The sequence below is a fragment of the Apium graveolens genome, chromosome 6, assembly GCF_009905375.1.
Source record: "Apium graveolens cultivar Ventura chromosome 6, ASM990537v1, whole genome shotgun sequence".
NCBI lineage: Eukaryota > Viridiplantae > Streptophyta > Magnoliopsida > Apiales > Apiaceae > Apium > Apium graveolens.
Window position 1 is genome coordinate 302,680,702 of NC_133652.1, and position 22,208 is coordinate 302,702,909.

General features: G+C 34.1%; 3 protein-coding genes across 4 annotated transcripts; 1 reads left to right on the forward strand and 2 right to left on the reverse strand.

Moving 5' to 3' along the window:
* The first annotated feature begins 4,440 nt into the window (after positions 1-4,440).
* Positions 4,441-6,105, forward strand: LOC141666344 (uncharacterized). The gene is made up of 2 exons (XM_074472335.1): positions 4,441-5,218; positions 5,324-6,105. The coding sequence occupies exons 1-2, from the start codon at positions 4,441-4,443 to the stop codon at positions 6,103-6,105; spliced, it is 1,560 nt and encodes a 519-aa protein (XP_074328436.1).
* Positions 6,106-11,321: 5,216 nt separating this feature from the next.
* LOC141667776 (uncharacterized) lies at positions 11,322-11,967 on the reverse strand. Its single transcript, XM_074474393.1, has one exon. The coding sequence runs from the start codon at positions 11,826-11,828 to the stop codon at positions 11,502-11,504; it is 327 nt and encodes a 108-aa protein (XP_074330494.1). The 5' UTR covers positions 11,829-11,967; the 3' UTR covers positions 11,322-11,501.
* A 3,124-nt stretch (positions 11,968-15,091) lies between these two features.
* Positions 15,092-21,443, reverse strand: LOC141668615 (uncharacterized). Of its 2 annotated transcripts, none has more exons than XM_074475569.1 (8): positions 21,314-21,443; positions 21,170-21,228; positions 20,921-21,069; positions 18,739-18,815; positions 17,713-17,862; positions 16,594-16,879; positions 15,897-16,130; positions 15,092-15,778 (listed from the first exon to the last, which is right to left on the reverse strand). In XM_074475569.1, exons 3-8 carry the CDS (start codon positions 21,065-21,067, stop codon positions 15,404-15,406), a joined length of 1,269 nt encoding a protein of 422 aa, XP_074331670.1. In that variant the 5' UTR covers positions 21,068-21,069; positions 21,170-21,228; positions 21,314-21,443; the 3' UTR covers positions 15,092-15,403. The 2 variants fall into 2 exon arrangements, with proteins under 2 accessions (XP_074331670.1, XP_074331669.1); XM_074475568.1 differs by having other exon boundaries at positions 20,921-21,072.
* Between the last annotated feature and the right edge of the window lie 765 nt (positions 21,444-22,208).

Sequence of the window (22,208 nt, forward strand, 5' to 3'; positions counted from 1 at the left end):
TAGTATAAGAGTAATGTTTAATGTTTGATCAAAAATTGGTCAATTTGACTTCTATAAAAAGAACGTGACAACACCGAGGGAGTACATATTTTAAAAAATCTGGCGACACAATTTATTATCCGCTCAACTCAAATAATTTTTAACTTAAATGCCGGTACTAACACCTTGCTCCCGAGTTTTAAAAGGGAAGGAAAGCAAATGAAGGATAAGTAAATTAGTTTCAGTTCCCTTCGTAATCTTGCTCCTGAATTTTTAAAAGGAGCGAAAGTAACTGTTAATGAATGTAAATTTAAGAATCTTGCACTCTTAAACTTTCACTCTAAAAATGGGATAAAAATACTTTACTTTCTAAACACTTCCTTCCTTTACATTAAAAAACTCGGGAGAAAGTCCTAAGTGTTTCATTAGTATTATTTTATTATTAAAATTAGTTAGAAATTACATTTTCAATTAATTCATTATATATCGGTGTGGGTAGTTGCAGGCTTGCAGCCTTGCAGGCCTTGAGCAGGGAACCATTAACATGCATTGCATGAATATGTGCAATAAGTGTTTGCAATGAAAAGCAATAGCTCTTCTGCACTATCCATCTCCAGTTTCCTGCACAAACCATCAATTCAATGCATTCCATGTGAATTTGTCAAGTACTAATCCATCGATATTATCATCGTTCAGTCTATGATTACCATCAAGTTACAATGTGAGGACTCGATCGTAGGTGGTGGCCTTAAAATCACTTTGGGGTTAAAAATTGCCCAAAATGTTAATAATGGTCCTAAATGTCACTTCAAAACGTTAAAGTTTATGAAAAAGGCCCAAAACGTTAAATCGTGTAGCGTTTTGACACTTTGGTTTTTTTTTATATGTACAAAACGTTAGATAAAGTAGCGTTTTGGTTACAAACGGTACATCATGTAGCGTTTTGACCTTAAAACACTACTTCATCTAACGTTTTGGACATTATAAAAATAAAAATAAAAATAAACGCTACACGATGTAGCGTTTTCATATTTGAAAAAAAAAATACAGAACACTAGACAAAGTGCCGTTATGAAATGACATTTCGAGCTATTATTTTCAAAAGTAACATTTTGGGTCATTTAACAGCCAGAAGTGACATTTTGGTCCATTTCTCCTAATCCCTCCGCTTCCATTATATCTATGGTACTCAGACTCTTTATTTTATCTTTGAGTACTTGTGTCAAAATGGACTTGGACACTTATTATTAGGCTAAAAACATGTATATTTTTCATAATGTCGCCGAGTCCGATACTATGACACGTATCCATATCAGACACTTCTAGTAGAGTCCGAGTAACGTAGCATTATATTCTGAACACACACAGCCTGATATTCCATAACGTATCATAAACCAACAAGATCTTTGTTTCTTGCTTGATTCAGATCACCCTCGATTAGTCTTTCGATTGCCTGAGTCGTCAGACTTGAATCCATGATGTTTTCAACGCTCTAAAACTGACGTCCTTATGATGCCAGCACGTTGAAGATCACTCGTTCTCATAAACTTGACATTATTTTTTCAAATATCTACAAAACGATTGTAACTTTTGGAATCATGAGGGATCTTACATGCTAGTTTCGTCATTCTGAAGACCTCTATATTTCCATCCAAAAGCTAACACTTCGGCCTAATGAACTTCTAATCAAAGAATTAATTATAAACATCGATCTAAAGAACTGTACCTTAATACAAAAATCCCAGGGCCTATATATAGCAGTTCTTGCATAAGCAATTTTACTGATTGTCAGTAGCCTATATTCTCGGAGCATGTAATTCTGATTAAATTAAGGATGTTCCTTAAAAAATCATCTCTAACATGGTACTTTATCCAGACAAAGCCATCCTTCAGGTGTCTGTTAACAAGTCCTGGTTCAAGGCCTCTTCTGTTTCAATTGCTTCAACTTTTAAATGGCATCGCCCTGGCTTAAATTCAACGGTATCTCTCCCAGAAAATGTTGAAGATGCAGTTGACATTTAAAGAAATATTCAGGACCGTCTATGCTTGGCCTTTCTAAAAGTCGACAAAAACTTATCTAATGAAGTGGTTCTGCAGAGATTTAGATTTTGAATTCAGGTTGTTATCATATGCTAGGCTTTATCCGATAATATGGTGCCTTTGTAATTTCCTGACATTGTTAGGTTAACGTACTCCTGCAGCATTTTCTTCGTTCATAACGTTAGTTCTGAGATTTTAGTGTTTTGAGATTGAAACTCAATGAAAATAGCTCCATAGTAAAACATTATATAAGATGACTTCAAAAGTTTGCTAGTATAAATTTTTCCTGTAATATCGCCAGAGGTACGATCTGGCCAATTAAGGACAATATGATAATCTTTCTGGGTGTGAACAGCAAAAGTGAAAACATACATGCAAGTATTCTCAAACTGTTCCTTCTCATTCAATCCTGGAAACACATGCAACTCCGTCTATATTTTTCTCTTAATTCTCCATTCTCCTTGCAAGTAAACTTGAACTCGTAATACCTTCTCTTTTAAGTATTAATAGGTCGGCTGAGTTTATCCAAATTCAAACATGAAATAAATTGTGTCAGTCAAGACTGAGCTTCATATCTGAACTATTATATTTATCCACAGTTAAAAAATACGAAGATGAGGATGTGAAAATAGTCCTTACTGGCATGGATTACTAGCCGAGAATCTGCAACCTGCATAATTAACACATATATTGCTATTACTAGATAACTTCCTCAGACAAAATGAGAAGGCTGTGCAAAAAGTTTCATGCTCATCAGTACTGCAGTGCAAAAAGTTTCATGCTCATCAGTACTAGATGCCACTGATGACAGGGGATTACTGCAATCTGATTACAAATGTACATAGTTCAATACTGCAGAGCAACAGTGGAACATGCCTGCAACTAATTAAATAAATCTCGTGTTTCTAAGACCAAAGAAGAACTTTTTTTAGCAGTATCTCATGTTCTCGTTCCAGTGTTATGGTGAACGGTTAAATCTAGATTGAGATAAGGGTCCTCTTTACGTCTCTGATAGTAACGAGCCATTTATTGGTTGCTAATGTTATATATCGACATCAGTTGTAACTTGACAGGTCAGAAAGGTTATAATGGACATAGATCTGCAGAAGATTGCACTTGCAGCCTAGTTTGAGGAGTAGTTCTAAATACATGGCTCATGGCTCCTCTTGGTACAACTGTTCACATTGATAAATTGTTAATTTCAGAAATATCTATCAGCTTGTTAACATTTTAGGTGACTGCCAAAGCACATATGTGAAAATTTTCTTTGTGACAATTGCTCAGAAGTTATCAGAAATGTGATCTTCTCAATATGCTCACTGTTAATGTGCTTTATCTAGTAATACTATTAGTTGTAAAGTTTGATTTGTACTGTAATTCATCATACACAGTTGGCCTATTCATACTTAAATTAGAAGGTCTTATTATAGGAAGATTTGCATGTGTTTCCAGGATTGAATGAGAAGAAAAAGTATGAGAATGCTTGCAGGTATGTTTCCACTTGATGTTCACACCCAAAAATTAGAATGAGCAAATTAACTTTATATTCCGAAATCATCTTAAATTAGCAACTCCTGGAAACAAAAACTTAATGTAATATCAAAAAAAATTGCATGCCTTAACATGTAACTGCAAGACATGCAGATGGAGGCGCATCACATTAATAAATCCGAGAAAATATGACAGAAGCTGATATTGTAATGTTTTACTGTCGAGCTCTGTGTCGCGTTTAATCTCAGAAATAAATTTATGAATTGCAACCAAGAAGATGCTGCTCTACCTTTCTTCAGTTTTGAAGTCAGACGATTTTGGCTAGTCGAGGTTTTGGCGGAGTTTGTTAACTTAACAATGTCAGAAAACTACAGAGGCACTATACTATCAGATAAAGCCTGGAGTATATTCACAACCAGAATTTAAAAATTGAATCTCAGAATCACTTCATCAGTAAAGTTTGTGTCAACTTTTAGAAAGGCTAAGCATAGGCAATCCTGAATAAAAATTTGCAGGTCAACTGCAAGTTCAGTATTTGTGGAGAGAACTTCAGTTGACTTCAAGCCCAAGTGATGCTCTTTAAAGTGTTTAAACAGTTGAAAGAAAAGAAGCTCTGAACCAGGACTAGTAACAGACACTTATGGGGTAGCTTTGCCTGGATAAAGTACCACGTAAACGATGAACTTTCAAGGAACATCCTTAATTTAGTCAAAACTATTTGTTCTGAGAATCTAGGCTACTAACAGTCAGTAAGGTTGCTCATGCGAGAAATGCTATAAATAGGACTGTAGTTGATGTCAATTCATATCAAGAGTTGAAACTCATAGTCTACTAAGATTTCATATCCGGTTCAACTTATATTTTTAGACAGATATGGCCAAGTTCATCACTCAAAATGTTGTTTGTTTGGTCTTTTTGATGTTAGTAGCAATGACTGGGGCACAAACTCCACCAGGAATTGCTAAGAATCCAAGCAATGCAACATGTAAAGATAAAACATACAAAAACTGCTCCAATCTTGTCCATGTGTGTCCTAAGTTTTGCCCTGATTCCTGCACAGTTGAGTGTGCTTCCTGCAAACCTATATGTGGTAACTCAACCACTCCTCCACCAGATTCTGAATCTCCACCTAAATCTCCCAAACCTTCTTCGACGCCAAAACCACCATCAACTAAACCTCACACACCTTCTCCAGCCACTCCAACGCCTAAACCAACACCTCCCACGCCTACTCCAAAACCTCCCACGCCTGCTCCTGTCACTCCTTCGCCAGCACCAAAACCATCTTCGCCTACACCAAAACCTCCTTCTCCATCAACGCCTACACTGACACCTCCCGCGTCTACTCCAAAACCTCCCACACCTGCTCCTGTCAGTCCATTACCAGCACCAAAACCATCTTCGCCTACTCCAAAACCTCCCACCCCATCACCGCCCACAAAAACTCCTTATTCACCTTATCCAACACCTCCAACGCCTGCTCCTGCATCTCCATCAACACCTACTCCTAGCCCTTACCCTACCACTCCTTCAACACCCACACCATCTGCGCCAAGTCCAACGTCTGATTCAGAATCATCAGCATCTTTAGCAAGGGCCAAGTGCAAGAACCAAAACTACCCACAATGTTACAATGTGCAGCATGTATGTCCCAGTGCATGTCCTGGTGGATGTGAAGTTGATTGTGTCACTTGTAAACCAGTATGCAGTAAGTTAAATCAACCTTAAAATTTCTTTAATTCATCACTCTGTAATTCAACATGATTTTTGTCAAATGGTATTCAAATATTTATGGTTTTATGGTAAAATGCAGATTGTGATAAGCCTGGAGCTGTTTGCCAAGACCCTCGATTCGTTGGAGGGGATGGCATAACCTTCTACTTCCACGGAAAAAAAGATCAGGACTTTTGCCTTGTCACTGACTCCAACCTACATATCAATGCTCATTTTATTGGCAAAACAAACCAAAACATGAAGAGGGACTTCACTTGGGTTCAATCAATTGCTATCTTTTTCGACACACACAAGTTTTTCATTGGTGCTCAGAAGACTGCAACATGGGAAGACACTATCAACCACTTACACCTCTCATTTGACAGTGAATCCATTTATTTGCCCGAAACAGAAGGTGCAATGTGGAAATCAGAAACCGTACCACAGGCATCCATTACTAGGATTAGTAACACCGACAATGTTATCATTGAAGTTGACAATATTTTCAAGATTACAGCCAAAGTAGTACCTATCACCAAACATGAATCAGTGGTACACAATTATGGTATAACCGAAGATAATTGCTTTGCTCATCTTGATCTTGGCTTCAAATTTTACTCATTGAGTGATCAAGTGAGCGGAGTTTTAGGCCAAACTTACAGAGATGCTTATGTGAGCAGGGCTCGTATGGGTGCATCAATGCCAGTAATAGGAGGTGATAAAGAGTTTGCAACTTCAAGCCTCTTTGCCACAGACTGTTCTGTAGCTCTATTCAAGGGCAGTCAGAGCAATGATAACGCAGTCTTATCTTCGGGTCTGGAATTGCCAAGCTTGAGATGCAGCAGCAATATCAATGGCAAAGGAGTTATCTGCAAAAAATAAATTTCATGCAGCACAAACAAGAGCATTGCGGCTGCTAAGTTCTACACAAGATTTTTTCTATTACATTTGTTAAAAATTTGTGCTTTTTTAATGCCATTTCAGTTCTGCAATAAGGTTGAAATCGACCAAAGATGTTACCCTCCTGACAAAATCATGTACTACTCAATATGTTAATATATTTACATGCTATTTACTTTTCAATTTCGCGCTCTCTTTTATGCTTCTGATAAGCTCCTCTTGTTTCTCAATATTTTTAACTGTTTGCAAGCTCCTCTGCAGAACATTTTCTCCTGTCTTAACAAGTTACATAATCCTCGATTAGTTTCTAGAGGTTACAACTCCTAATCGATTAAAATTTCAAGTGAAAATGAAACTTATCGATATTAAATATGCAAGCAGGCCTCTTTTTTCTTGGTTTCTTCATCCTTTAAAAGAAAGAATGCATTTAGAGTGAATCTGTCAAAACCAAAACCTGAGTAACATGCTGTAAATACGACATTTGAACAATTTAATTGTCCAAATAATTCAGATCTAAACCTAAGTCTTAACGAGAAGGATCTATCCGAATTGGAACATAGGGAGAAGACTTGTCAGCATGATCTACTACTGATATATTAAGTTCAACATTTTCTGTCTGAGAACTGAGTCAAGTACCACGTACGGATGATGTCTTAGTTTTTAATCATATTATATATGTAACTGATAGTATTTAAACGTTATGGTGATCGGTGACAAGGAACAAGCACTAAACGATGACTGGAAGATTTATATAAAATCACAAGTAGTCAGACAGAGAATCTTAATCAGTGAAATTTGCTTAATATAATTGTACGAGACAATCTTAAGAAAGTGATTGCATGTTTAATATGTTATCCTTCAAGTGGTTAGGCTAATGATTTAGAACTTAGCTACTAAACAAAACACTTAATGATCATACCATGCTGTAAAGAATACAAGTACAATCAATCATTTTAAACAAAAGCTTGCCCCATCTCTCACCTTCTCTACAGCTACTGTTAGAATATAAGATCCTGAAAAGGGTTTCATTCTCTAACACCTCGAGGTTTTAGAGTAACTGGTTCATTGACATGGTATCAGGGCTTAGGCTGGCAGAGGACCTCTTCGACCCATTAATGGGCTCTCGAGTGAGGGGGAATGTTAGAATATAAGATCCTGGAAAGGGCCAAGATCCTGAAAAGGGTCATTCTCTAACATCTTGAGATTTTAGAGTAACTGATTACTTTACAGCTACAAGCCTACAACTGTTTTTTGTTACGTATAATTAAACACACTTGCACACCGACCTGATTTTTGACAGGATCTAAACCCTCGACCTTATATAAAGGGAGCTGGAGATACCATCACACCAAGAGGTCTCTGCAGCTACCAACTTAATTTCACCTTTAAGACTTCTTCATGTCCCGAAATTATATTATTAGCTTCGACTTGGCTTAAGCTGCTTTGCACAGATATCAAATGAGGAGAGGAAGCCGAAAAATGTGGTGGAAAGTGCCTTGTACAAGAAGAAAAAGAAGCTTGTGTGATGAGTTGAGGATGGACATTGAAGACATACTAAAAACTAAGCTTGCTACAATCACAGAAGAGCCAGAGATCATCGATGAAACTGGAAATGTAGTGACAAAACACCAGCCTAATTATGCTAAGACGACGAGAACTAAGAAGATTCATTCAAAGGTTAAGCTAGGAAGCTTGTTTACACCTCATAAGTTCATCTTCAAGTGCTCTTCTGTGCTTTTTATGACTGCCTTCATGACCGAAAATCGCCTTGCTGGACTTCCTCGTTGATTATCTCGATTCAGGTATTTTTTATCGCGTCGTCGATCGTTAGATTTCTTCTTGTAAATAAAATGTAGCATATGTGATCCATTGTCAGCTCCTTGCCAGACTGATCATGATTCCTGAATTTCAACAAGTAGTGGTATAGTAGTAATTTTTTTAAAAAAGTTTGGGCTGTCTTAAATTTGGGCCGTATGGAATATGGGCCCAAATGATTTCTCTTCCACAGTCCAATTTATTTAAACGAGATAGTTCGAAGTTGAAATTTCTGGGCCGGGCCAATATTTCTACTTGGAAAATCTGATAAATGCCTCTAATTTGATAAAATAAATAAATTTATTAATGAATTGTATGCATGATTGTGAATTTCGAAATAGTAAGTAACTGAAAAGTAAATTACAAGAGCACGGTTGGATAGCTCAAGTGCTTATGAGTTTATCCTTTTATCGTTTCAGGTCCTAAGTTCGACCTCGCTCATTGAGAATTTCTTAAAACAGATACTCGTTATAAGGTTATAAGCCATATTTGTCAAAAAAAAAGTAAATTACGAAATTAATTGGAGGTTAGTTAAGGCGTGTTTGTTGTTTGATTTTCCAAAAAATATGTATTTTATTTTATATTAAAAGTCTATATTCCTACTTTTTTAAGAAAATAAGTTATTTAAAAAGGAGAAATTACCAAAAATAATATTTTTTTTAAATTTATTTGCAATTTTACTATCTTTTGAAAATAATTGCAAAAAAACGGTTTGCAACAAAAAATAACTACATTTGCAACTTTGTTTACATTTTCTGAAAAAGTACTAACTCTTTTTATTATATTTGAAATTGCATCAGATTACATTTAAGGTTGTACGTGCTTGCAGCAGGGGCCAAAATTTTATTTTTGCAAAAAAATTAAAAACAATCATATTTTTTACAAATTAAAACTTAAAAAAATCATATTTTTCAAAAAAAAACTTCAAAAAACGTATTTTTTAAAAAATCTCTTTAAAAATAATAAAATAAGTCAAATGACATAAATAAAATCCTTATACAGACGACGACATAAGTTGCAAAATTTTTATATACAATTTTTTCAACTAAAAATTCAACCTATACATAATGCATAATTTGTAAATTAGGTTCTAAAATTATCTGGTGCACATACACTCCCTCCGTCCCGGTGACTTATTTAAGTACACTGTTTGTACGTATTTCGAGATTTCAATAAAGTATAATTTCATAATGTTTTTTTTTAAAAAATTCTAAATAAAAGTCATTTTTTCAGAATTTAAAAAAAAAATTTAATAAAAGTATACTTTAAAAGAGTATTAATAGTATATAGAATTACATTAAAAAAATGTTCAAGATTCAAGGAAAATACGTCATACGAGGAGCTCAGAGCTGTCAGCCTTAAAGTCAACCTGATTTTAACGGTATAAATCTTGGATCTTAAGCAATGTTGTACACATTTAACATTTGGATTATCTTAAATTTAGGAATGTACTAATTTTTCAATCTGAAGACAAGAACAGCGGAACATGAATAAGAAATTTTTAGTTTTTTTTTACTATTTAGAATTATATATTTTACAAATAAGTATTTTTATTAACAGTTAACTATATAATGTTATTGGGGCCTTTCTCTAATCTTAATATCTTAGATGAACGGTTTACTCAACATGATATCAGAGTTAACGTAGTCAAATTCGACTCCTACAAATGAAAGGGGAGTGTTAACTATATAATTTTATTGAACCTTTTTCTGAGTTTTCGAGTGAATAGAAGTGTTAATTATATGATTCTATTAGGGTTTTTTCTGGGCTTTCGAGTGAGGGAAGTGTTAAACTACATGATTTTTTGGGATATTCCTCTAACGTCTTAAAATTTAGATGAACTCTATTCAATATTAACAAATTTTGGGATGATCAAAAATGGAATTCAGAACCTTTAACCAAAAAAATTAATCCCATGAGGCTCAAAATAAGAAACATAACTACTCCCTCTGTTTCTTTTTAATAGTGTTTTGGCTTTTTTGCACTCTTTTCTAAGTGTTTTGACTAAATAGTTAAAATAATACTCCCTCCGTCCAATTTATTTGTCCAGTTTGACTTTTGCACGTAACTTAAGGTGCACTGACCGCATAGTTCCGTTGATTATTTTTCAGTTTTTTTTGTGAATAAATATTAAAATCTTAAATTTTTATACCCAAAAAGAAAATTTGAAAAATAATCAACGAAACTATACGGTAAATGCACCTTAAACTACGTGCAAAAGTCAAACTGGCTGGACAGATAAATTGGGATTGAGGGAGTAATTTTTAAAATTTTATTTTTTTGAATAAAAATATAGAACTTAAATTTTTATTTACCAAAAGAAAATTTTAAAAATAATAATTTGTACTATACAGTCAATGCATCTTTAGATATATGCGGAAAAGTTAAGCGACAAATAAAATGAAACTGAGCGTAGTTAAAGGGCATGTAAATGTGAAAGTGACACACAGCTCAGTGCTAGTTGTCAAGAAAAAGAAGGAAAACTGTCCTTCCACTCCAATACATTTACAGCTTTCCTAATCCCCAGCATGCGACTTTAATTATTTCAACAACAAATACTTTGATTTCTGCGCATTCATAACTCACATGCTACAATTTTCATAGTTTCACATAGCACCTTAATTACTGTTTAACTCGCGGGTGTTCTAGTTGGTTTAGAGTGTGATTTTAAGGACTTACCATGTCAAGCTCACAAGTTCGAACCCTCCGGAAGACACGGAAGTAAGTGGATTGCCATGCTCGGTGGGTATGAGTGTGCTAGCACTCCTCCGAATTAATTGAGATGCGCGAAAGTTGACTTGGACATCGGATTAATGAAAAAAATACTCCCTCCATCCCATTTTAGTTGTCACATTTGAATTTGTGCCGGTCAAATTGACTTAGGTTTGATCGAATTTTATTAATAATTTATAACTGAACAAAATAAAAAAATTATATTACCGGAAAATAGATTTAATCTACTTTAATATATAATTTTCAGTTTTTTGAAATAATATAAAAGTAATGTTTAATTTTTGGTTAAAAATTGGTCATTTTGACTTTTATAAAAAGAAATGTGATAACTAAAATGAGACGGAAGGAGTATTACTTATCAGAGTGTGTTAATCCCCAGGAGTGCATATCAATTTTGAGTTTTTCAAGGTGACAATTTCACGTCAAGGAGATTTGAGATTTTTATTATAAATTATTATAATTTTGACTTATTTTGTATTCGTAATCAGGAATCAGGTTCGCTTTGAATTGTCAAATGTGAATTTTTACATTTTTGCATCGTTTTCGTGCCATTCGTTTAATCGTTTCACTCACAAAATCGATTTCATTTCCTATTTAATCTATATATCACTATCAAAATAGCAAATGTGATATAAAATTGAATTTAAAATTTAATAATTAACAGAACATGAAAATAGCAAAAATACAGAATAAAATATTCTTACTGTAAACTAATTATTATTAGGAACCCTAGCCTAATACATTATTTTATAATCCAAATATATTAACTGCAAATCTTCCTAAAACAATTTCTCCAACAAACTACAAATAAAATCATACTGTTACATTTCCTACCATAAACAAGAAGGCCACGAAGTCCCGCAGGATTTTCGGGTCCAGACTTTTCGTGCATCTGTGGGTTGCAGACGAAGAAACCTCGTCTTCGTCCTACAAGAGTAAAACAAACCATTTTTAAGCCTGAACCACACCATTTTCCTAAACCTTTTCGCAGATCGGAGCCTGACCCTGATGACTTTCTTGACCCTGAAGAATGATTTCTTGAGTTTTTCAGAAAAAGATTGTTTTCTGGAGAAATGGTAACTTCTTAAAAACACTGCTCTCTTCTCCATTTCTGTGTAACTGCCCAGTTCTGTCCTGAATAGTGGAATGTAACTCATTTTATGTGTATGTAAATATGATGGAGTTATGGTTAAGTGTAATGTATGAAATATAGTACAGGAGAGAAGGTTGGAGAAGAGAGGTAGAGAAGAGAGTGGAAGTTGGGAAAGAAGGAGAGTTTGTAATTTTTATATACTCCCTGTTTACAGTTCTAAATTAGTCACTCATAATTTTTTCGGTTTTTTAATGTGTGTCCAAGAGCACATAATAAGCACTAACTCTCATGAGTTTGGTGCATTTTGATTGGTCCTCTGATTATAAATATTCATGGACCCCTGCATTTACAACAACTCCACCAATAAAAATACATCAAACTCATAAAATTTAGTGCTTATTGTGTGCTTTTAGGCACACATTATAAAGACAATTATTTTTTTTTATATTGAGACCTGGTCACTTTTCTTTTTAGGGAATTGATACGAGACAAGATACTCCCTCCGTCTCCCGTATTACGTTTCCCATTTTAACTTTTTATACTATTCATGATAAGCGACTGACTACTAATTTACGCTTAATTTATAAGATCAAATATAGTCATGAGTGATCTTGTTGAATTCGTATTTATGAGTATTTTTATACAATGAAGTTTTTATATTTAGTACTAATACAAAATTAAAGATATTAACAATTAAAAATATACATTGACAAACGTGTACAACACAAATAAAAAACGTTTTTAGAGACGGAGAGAGTACTTAGATATAAAATATCGAGATTATCCCTTTCTTCCATAGATCGGATGCCCAAAATACTTACAATATTAGCTTGTAATAGTGCCCAATATACCGTAAAGGTTGACTCAGTTAGTAAAAGTTGGGACAAATATTTTCTTGGTCACATGTTCGAATCCTACAAAAGGAGAATTTATGATGCAAATTGCCTACGATAAAAATAAATAAAAATAAAATATATTCACATGTATTATTGAACATACTTGCGTAATAGTGTCCAAAATACCTTCACATGTGATATTATATATTTTGATTTTTTTAATATATTTACATATGTCAATCGTATTCTCAAATTTAATTTAAACATATAAGCATGATGTACATGCGTATTCTAAAAATCAAATAAGAGAATACGCATGATATACATATCGATTTTTTGTAAAACTTCAAAAACGACGGGTATATACATAGTCCACATGTATATTTATTTGATATTTTGACACTTTTTTTAGCAGCGTCGATAGAGCATTAGGATATAAATACACACGGAATTCAATATTATTACGAAAAGATAAATATTTATAAAGTATTTGAAAAAAATTTATAAAAATAATTGGGTTTTGCCATTTTTCAATAAACAATATTCGTTCTTATATAAATCTCGTAATAATCAGATTTTGTTTCTAAAAAGGCCATGCATTTCGGGGCAAAAGAGTAGTAGTGACGTACTCATGAGGTGTGTTATTATCCGAATAATGTGACTTTCATAATGGGGCTGCTGTATTATACTTTCACACTTTTTTCTTTATTTATTCCCTTTTCTGGTAGCCAAAAGGAAGAGGGACCTTTCCTTCAAGGGCATAGTGAATAGCCTGGCCCAAAATGATTATCAAAATTGGTTAAGATCAGGGGGCGGTAAGGTTTTTTTGATCAAAACGTAAAATAGACCGCGCGTGCGGTTTAATCAAATTTCCAAACCGCACCCGCACCCGCACCGTATAACTTCAAAAACCGTATAAATCACATCATGAAAATGTAATAAAATATACAAATATAATAATAATTTGGCACACTATTGCGTGAACCCATAGGATTTACCCAGTGCGCAACCGAAGGGTAGCGGCTGCAGGTTAACTACGATAAAAAAATAATAAAATAAAATAAAATATGTTTTTAATTAAAAATAAAAATATGTCGGTAATTTGTAATATGTAAGCTAGTATTTATAACACAAAACAATAGTAAACAAGAAATAAATCTATAATATATAAATATATCTATATGTAAATTATATATTTTATAAATTATAAATAAATTTATATGCATATAAAATTGCGGTGCGGTTTAAACTGCATTGTTAAAATGTCAACCCGCAAATCGTACCGCGTGGTTTGTCAAAAACTTAAACCGCACCACAAAATATTAAAAATCACATTTTGCGGTGCGGTGCGGGGCGGTTTGTGCGGTTTGCTGATCACCCCTAGTTAAGATAAACGGGTTCTCACTTTTTATTTGGTAGTGACATTGCCTTGTGTTTCATGAGTATTACATGATAATGTAAAAATATGCGGAAAAATCTCGTGATAGCAAGATTCGGAGGTTTATCGGAAGGGGATGAACAAAGCGAGGGTGTGGTAAAGATTAGCGATTTAGCGTAATCGATACTCATGGCAAATCGTTCGTGTCGATACTCATGGCAAATCGTTCGTGTCGTGTATTTTCGTGTTTCGTATATTTGAAGGTCAAATACAAAACTGACATGTTTAGGGTTCGTGTACTTTCGTGTTCGTGTTCTTTCGTTTCGTGTCATGTTTTTCATGTACAATTGAATATTAATATTAATTAAAATAAATAAATAAAAATAAGTTTTTAGGTAAAAAATTTATGAAATATATTAAAAATTTATATTTAGATCACGTTTATATACATATTATAAAATTAAGTAATTGTTTTAATAATAAATATGCATATATCTATTATAAATATACATATATTCATTATAAATATTAATATTTAATTATAATATTTATTTATGCTGTATACTTCATGTCGTGTACTCGAAGGGAAAACACAAAACCGACACTAAATTTCGGTCGTGTACTTCCGTGTTCGTGTATTTTCGTGTCGTGTACTAAAAAGGCAAACACAAATGCTAAAATTTCGTGTCGTGCAAGTCATGTCCAAAATTGCCGGGTCTATTATTATTACATGTAGCTTGTTTATACTGACCATCAAACTCCGGTAAAAACACATATTCAGAACCTCCATAATGAAGGGACGAGCGGAGCTCAAAGAAGACAGGAAAATCATCTGCTAAATGATTCCTAGCAATATAACCTAATACTGTAGATACCCAACATTCTCTGTACAGACATGAGAACATGGGCAATGCATGCATTAAAATTAGGCAACTATCTATTACCTTAACAAGAGTGGCAAGATATCTATAAGAAAACTATGTACAAACTCTCTGAACAGTTTATCCTTCAGCTACTCTACTGTATAATATAGCTACCGGAATCTTACACAACTTCTACTCCAATCAATTTAAGACAAGTACCTTAATCCACACAGGCCTTTGCATGCAGAAATATAGAGACAGCCTCGTATTGTATTTAGACAGGAACAGTAATCGGCCTGATTTTTGAATGGTATAGGGAAACCGGAATAACTATAGTTCTGTCTACAATACAAACTGAAACGTACTTTTTGTAACTGAGTAAAACTATTAAGATTTCCGGCTGTTGAGAACAAGTATCCTACATGTATACATGTACAGAATCTAATGACTGTAACAACAAAAAAATATATATATGATCACGACACGAGGGAAAAAATTACAGTTATCAGCATCTAAGAACAACCTTTGGATAGGAAAGTACAATTGAGAAACTATACAATAGTCACCTGGTCTCAAGTTCATCGACTGCAGGTACCTCTTCCGAATAATTGGACATCTCTATGTCATCAAGAGTGATGTTGTAAGGGGCCTCAGGTGAAGCATCCATTAGCAGAGAAGAGTTCATTGCCCCTGATTTCGGGACATCCACGTCCACTAAGACCTGTACGGGGCTCTGGTTACCTGAAGTGCTACTACCAGAAGATGACAAACTAGATAGCTGTATGTCTTCTAACTTGTTTCCAAGCATATGTTTATTTTTCCTGACAGTATCCATCTCTAGTCCAGTAGGGACAAAAGTTCTAGCTCGGTACTTAGTTGATTCCCCCTCGCTGTCACTATGGTTATAGAGTACATAATCATGATAAGTTGGTGCAAACTGCAAATGAAGTTCAAAGAAGGCAAGGAGATGATAAGGAGAGATATGAATAAATAAAAAGTCGTATAAAGAGGTCGAATGGTGCAACATAAGACGAGCCGAATATTTCATGACAAACCTGATGAACAGTGTCATGGTAAAAGTCATTTAACTTGACAGCATGTGCAAGATTTTCTGAAAACCCACGAGAAATGCCGATGTTTGCACCAGCATATTCCTTGTACGGAAATGCATAAAGGTGACCAACAGCGGCAATAAGCATCTCAACACAAATTATAAAATTTTGAAACTCGGCAGCTTCCTTTGTATCTTTTATGAAACCGGACTTTGCCGCTAGAAAAACCAAAACACCCTAAGGAGAAAAAGAAATAACCAATATAAATAGAAGACCAGTTTTACACATCTAACCTTAGAAATAGACCAAAGACATGCAACTAAATAGGTTGCGCTCAACTGAAAAAAAAATGAAGTGATCTGAAACGACAACAAATTACGATAGAAGAAAAAAAATATGCAGCAAAACTGAGGCACATCAGTGATAAGAAATTTGGTAGATGGCAACTGGAAACTGGCAATTAGATATGACACGGAGCCACGGTGGTTCAACAGTAGTCACCCATTTTCTGTACTTCAATTAATTCATTACAAGCACATATTTGATAAAAGTATTAGTAATGGTTATGATCAGATCAAAACCAACACTACCTAAAATATATAAAAAAATAACCAACAAATGTTACTATTAGAGCAGACGGACTACTTTATGTGAAGAATTGGAACGATCTACTGCGACTAAAAGAACAGTCAAACAGTACCTGCCAATAAGTCAGGAAGACAACAGACTTGATGATGATGAACTTTGGAACAGGATTGAAAGGCTGGAGCAAATCCCTGCATGCAACGTAGAACAAGGCCAAGGCATACAATGCCACAGAGTATGAAAATGTATAGATGATAGTCAGATACAAATACGACTGTCCTGCACTGAAATTCCCATCATGATATCTGCCTTTTGCATAAAGGACTAGAGTAACTGCAACTAATATAGGCTTAAGAATCACAAACTGCAAACACCCTTGCTTGCATCTTCGTATAAAACGCCTGCACAGATATAATAGCTTCAGAGACGTAGTTTATCAAGTAGAAAGAGATGTGAACTTCACATGCAAATCAACGTATGAGAAATATTCCAATTTTGAATATCTCAACACTTCAATAAATTTTCTAAAGCATACCAGCTTCTCATAATATACATGAGCCTGATTGACGCATGTAATAACAGCCAAAGGTAAACCAGAATATCCTGTATTTAGTATTTACAATTCTCTATAGTACGAGTGACATTATATGATGTGTGAAGACTAAAATCTACCATTAGGTCCCTACTAAGTATAAACTCCCAACATGTTTTTTCATAATTAACACTTTTATAATTTATAGCCAATTCTATTGATTCCATTACTTTTTGTGTTTGTAATCTTTTTCTTCTTCTTTTCTTTGTTTGGGGGGGGGGGGAGTTGGGATCAGAAAGTAGTTTACTTGTTTCTGTTACTTGGTTCTAATTCATTAATATTTTGGTTAAATAGATAACAAGAGGGGCAAGTTGTCCCTTCCTATAAGTTCTCCCAACCCTCTTGTTCAAGATAAAACTTGGTTACAAGATAGCAAAAGAATTTTCAGATTCGCTTCCTTTCCCTTTAAAACTCCTCACCATTCTTCTTTCTATTCTCCAAAAAGAAAATCAGCAAGTTTTATTCATTTCTTTGTCCAATATAAGAACTCTGTGAAAAAAACAGAAACTCCACCGTCTCTTATCATCTTTTACTTTCTATCTACCGGGAACTCAGCAATGCATAGCAAAGAATCTTAATTCATTGGATGTTCATCACACAAGTAATAATCAGTAGAAAGGCGGGACTAATTCAATAGCTCACCCATCTAGTGGAATGGGAGGGAAGCAACATGTCATCAAACACCAGTTTGACTTCAGAACACGGCCACTAAGACTAATTACAACAGCTCCAGGTCCACCAACCCATGCTAGGCAGAGTGACAAGAAATTGTAAATGACCCATGCTTCATATCTGTAAGTAGCAACAACAATTTAAGTTCAAAATGACTCGTATATTGAATCGCCAGCTTTCTAAGAAACTCTTGGTCTTTATTATGACGTCAAAATCACCCATATCTTAATAATACAATCAAGTAAAGCGGCATCATAATAAAACTTGATGCGAGTGTGTTCTAAACTCATAATGGAGGAAAATTGTAGGTATAAGTTACTTATTGCAATTAGAAAGAAAAAATGCTATAGAGTACTTTGATGAAATTAGAAGAAAAAGTTACTACAGAATCAGCTACAAAAAGAAAAATTCATTTGCCTCAGATCTACTAAAATACACGGCTTGCATAATAACATACCAACTTAATATATATTATCTTAACTAAATCTATACTATATTATTATAACTGAAACATTACAAGTTTGGTAGTCGGCCGGTTGGTTGGTTAGTACATTACTTTTTTGGGTACTCGGGCTTTGTTACTTAATTTTGTTACTTGGGCCCAAAATGAAATATAAACATATCTTAAAAGCCTAGTAGCCTGCTCATTTATTTTTTTATGGGCTTTCTTACAAAACCTCTCATAACAAGCCATATTGTTTTACAAACATATTCTATTATACCAAACACCTAATTACTTCAAAACCTATTTTCATAGATTTAATAATTATAGATAATACAGAGAATATATTCCTGATTAAGAATTATATCCCTTATTAACTAAAATAATAAGTTATATATAGTCTTTCGATGGAAACTACCAAGCAATGCAATACTTACATAGGAAAATATCTCTTAGTTGACTTTTACTTATGCTTCCCATTGCATGTGGAGTTGACACAATGGAATAGATACAGAACATACCATATAAAAAGCTTCGTATAAAAGTATACTCACATTTCCCTGATGGAGTTGAAATATATTGTTGCACTCTCATTTATGACGAGGGACAGGAAAGACATTAATGCGTACACCTGTCACATCACGGGGGAATCTTTGAAAGGATTAGAAACATCACTTTTGATGAGATTGTTAAACAGATTAATTAAAGGAACAAAGAGAACAGATCATACAGTTACCAGATCTTAAAATCGAAAAACTGTTTCTAGAAAAGGGGCTATAACATCCTTAATATGCAAGCTACAGCCTACACGCAAGGCCTTACCACATAGCACATATAGTAGCCTCGCCAAAGATGTTACATATGATAAGCAAGGTCGTCGAAATTTTAATTTTTTATACTGGACCGAGCCAAGTATCTTAGAAGCTAAGTGATTCATACTACAGAACCTACTTCTACCTGTATATAAGGGTACCGCTACTTGTAAAGCTACAAGTTAAACTTAACTAATACCTATCGATCAAGTGCACTCTCGCATATTCTATTCAAAATTAGAAGTTTCTATATAGACTACGAATATAATAACATATTAAAGTCACTAATAACGGGGTAAGGATCTCACTGGAAACGTATAGAAAAAGACGTGAAAAAACAAATATGTATATATATATACATAGAACTTGACTCATATATATATATATATATATATATATATATATATATATATCTAACAATAAATCCCCCAAAGACCCCATATATTCGTGACAGTCCGACAAAAAGCGGGAAAGAAACAGGACAAGTCCCCCACTTTTGTAGCAAAGTTTCAACTTAAAGCAGGCAATAAGTTATAAGTTAAATAAAAAAAATATGAACCCAAGTCGCAACCATAAACCACATATTTGCATATTCCTCGTTTTAAACCCGTAGTCCACTATTCCAGAACACTAATATCAACTAATAAAGAGGAAGAAAGAACTCCGCCAATACAAACATAAATCCAAACAAAGAAACGTAACCAACCAAAGAAGAATAAAAAATTACAATAGATTAATATAAACTAGACAAATTAAAACTCCTCGATAAAGAAAACTCCTGAAAAGACGACAATGAAAACCTAACTATCGCCAACCTAAACACTCTATAGACAACCACCCAAATCATTCTAAAAAGCAGCCGCAATACCTACATTCCATCATATCCACTAGTAAACAAAAAAAACATACCGTAACTTACAAAATTAAAATCATTCCAAAGAGTAGCCGCAATACACATTATACGCATACTCCACAAAATCCGCTAATGAACAAAAAAAACTGAACTAACTAAAACACATTTCCCAACACATTCCACAAACACAAAACAACACCACAACCGCAATCCAAACTTCAACAGAATTAATCAAAATCAGGTTCCGCAAACTCAACTAAAACCAAACCCCTAACATAACCAACTAAAACCAAACCACAACTAAAACACATTTCTAACGAAACAAACAAAGACAATTCAAAATCCAACAGGATTGATCAAAATTAGGTCCCGCAAACGCAACTAAAACGACACCACAACTAAAACACATTTCTAACTACACAACCGCAATCCAAAATTCAACAGGAATAATCAAAATCAAGTTCCGTAAACTCAACTAAAACTAAACCACATTTCCAACACATTCCACAAACACAAAACTTCACAACCGCAATTCAAAATTAAACATGATTAATCAAAATCGGGTTCCGCAAACTCAACTAAAACCAAAGCCCTAACTTAACTACCTAAACCAAACCACAACTAAATCACATTTCTAACTACACAACCGCAATCCAAAATTAAACAGTATCAATCAAAATCAGGTTCCGCAAACTCAACTAAAACTAAAACCAGAGGCATTACGTACGTAACTAACTAAAACCAAACCACAACTAAAACGCATTTCTAACTACACAGCCACAATTCAAAATTCAACAGTATCAATCAAAATCAGGTTCCGCAAACTCAACTAAAACCAAACGCATTACGTAACTAAAACCAAATCACAACTAAAACGCATTTCTAACTACACAGCCGTAATTCAAAATTCAACAGGAATAATCAAAATCAGGTTACGCAAACTAAACTAAAACCAAAGGCATTACGTACGTAACTAACTAAAACCAAACCACAACTAAACCACATTTCTAACTACACAACCGCAATCCAAAATTAAACAGCATTAATCAAAATCAGGTTCCGTAAACTCACAGGAACCATGAAGATAATCCGAACAATATACCGCTGATAAGTCGGTTCCGTATAATTCAACAAATGCCTGTAAATATGAAACAACGCCAACACAATCGCTCCGATCGTACACGGAAACGCCACAACTATATAGTACACGTGTCCCATAGCTTCTGTACACAAACAATCACTCAATCATCAACAAAACAACATCAATTAACACAATTAATCAACAATTAATTAATTAATAAGCAGTTAATTATAACATACCTGAGATAATTATAATTTTCAACAATACATTGAAATAAACGGTAAATTATTCAATTAATCTGCAGTAAAAATGAAGTGATTAGTTGAATTAATGAAGTATAGTTGAAAAGTGAGTTGAAATTGTGTGTATATGAGTTGAATTACCGATCTGATTGTTGAAGAAGTGTTGAGCTTGGGGGTTTTATACGTACAAGTATATGGAGAGATTGTGTGTGTTCAGATATTGTGACCTGTCATTGACATCAAAAACTGGAATTTCATAATCCAGAGGGTTCTGAAAAGCGGAAATCGTTATTAATTGGAAATAATTTAATTAAATAATACATATACACATGTTTCTATTTATATTTTATTAGGTTTCTATAAGATTTAAAAAAGAATTTAAATGCCTCCCTCCTTTCCTCCCATCTCCTAGAATTTGTCCATTTTTAAGTAAATCGAGGGGTTTTCACCGGTTTTCTGCGGTGGAAAGCCCCAACCCCTTCATTTTCTTTTATTCTCATTAATTTCCTTTCAATAAAACCCAATATTTTGGGATTTTGTGTGTCTCTCCTCTTTGAGTGTGTGTTTTGTCCTACTTGTTTGTTATGTTTTTGTTTAGTCATGCTTGGGTTTATCTGGTGTTGAATCTGTTGAGTACGAATTTATGGATATTTTTGGTGATCTGCAAAGCCCGCATCGAATCTGAGACGATTGCAAGAGCTCACCTTTCGCAACCAAAGATTGTTCATCTTTTATAGGTTTACACTTTCGGCATGTCTATAGCTGGTATCCGACATGTAGATAGCCGGGGTGCCTTCGGCATGTTTATAGTTGGTGTCCGACATGTAGATAGCTGTTGTGCCGCTTCTCCAATCTCATTTTATGCGATTGGTGTTTCTGAACATTGGGCTAACCATAGTTTTTATGTGATATGGTCAATTGCGATGTTGTTATTTTCAGAGATGCTGATGCAATTTGGATTGCTTGGGATGTCTTTGATTTCGTTTTTAGCTTCAAGAATTTTTAAATTATATGTGTTAAACGATCAAGAAACAAA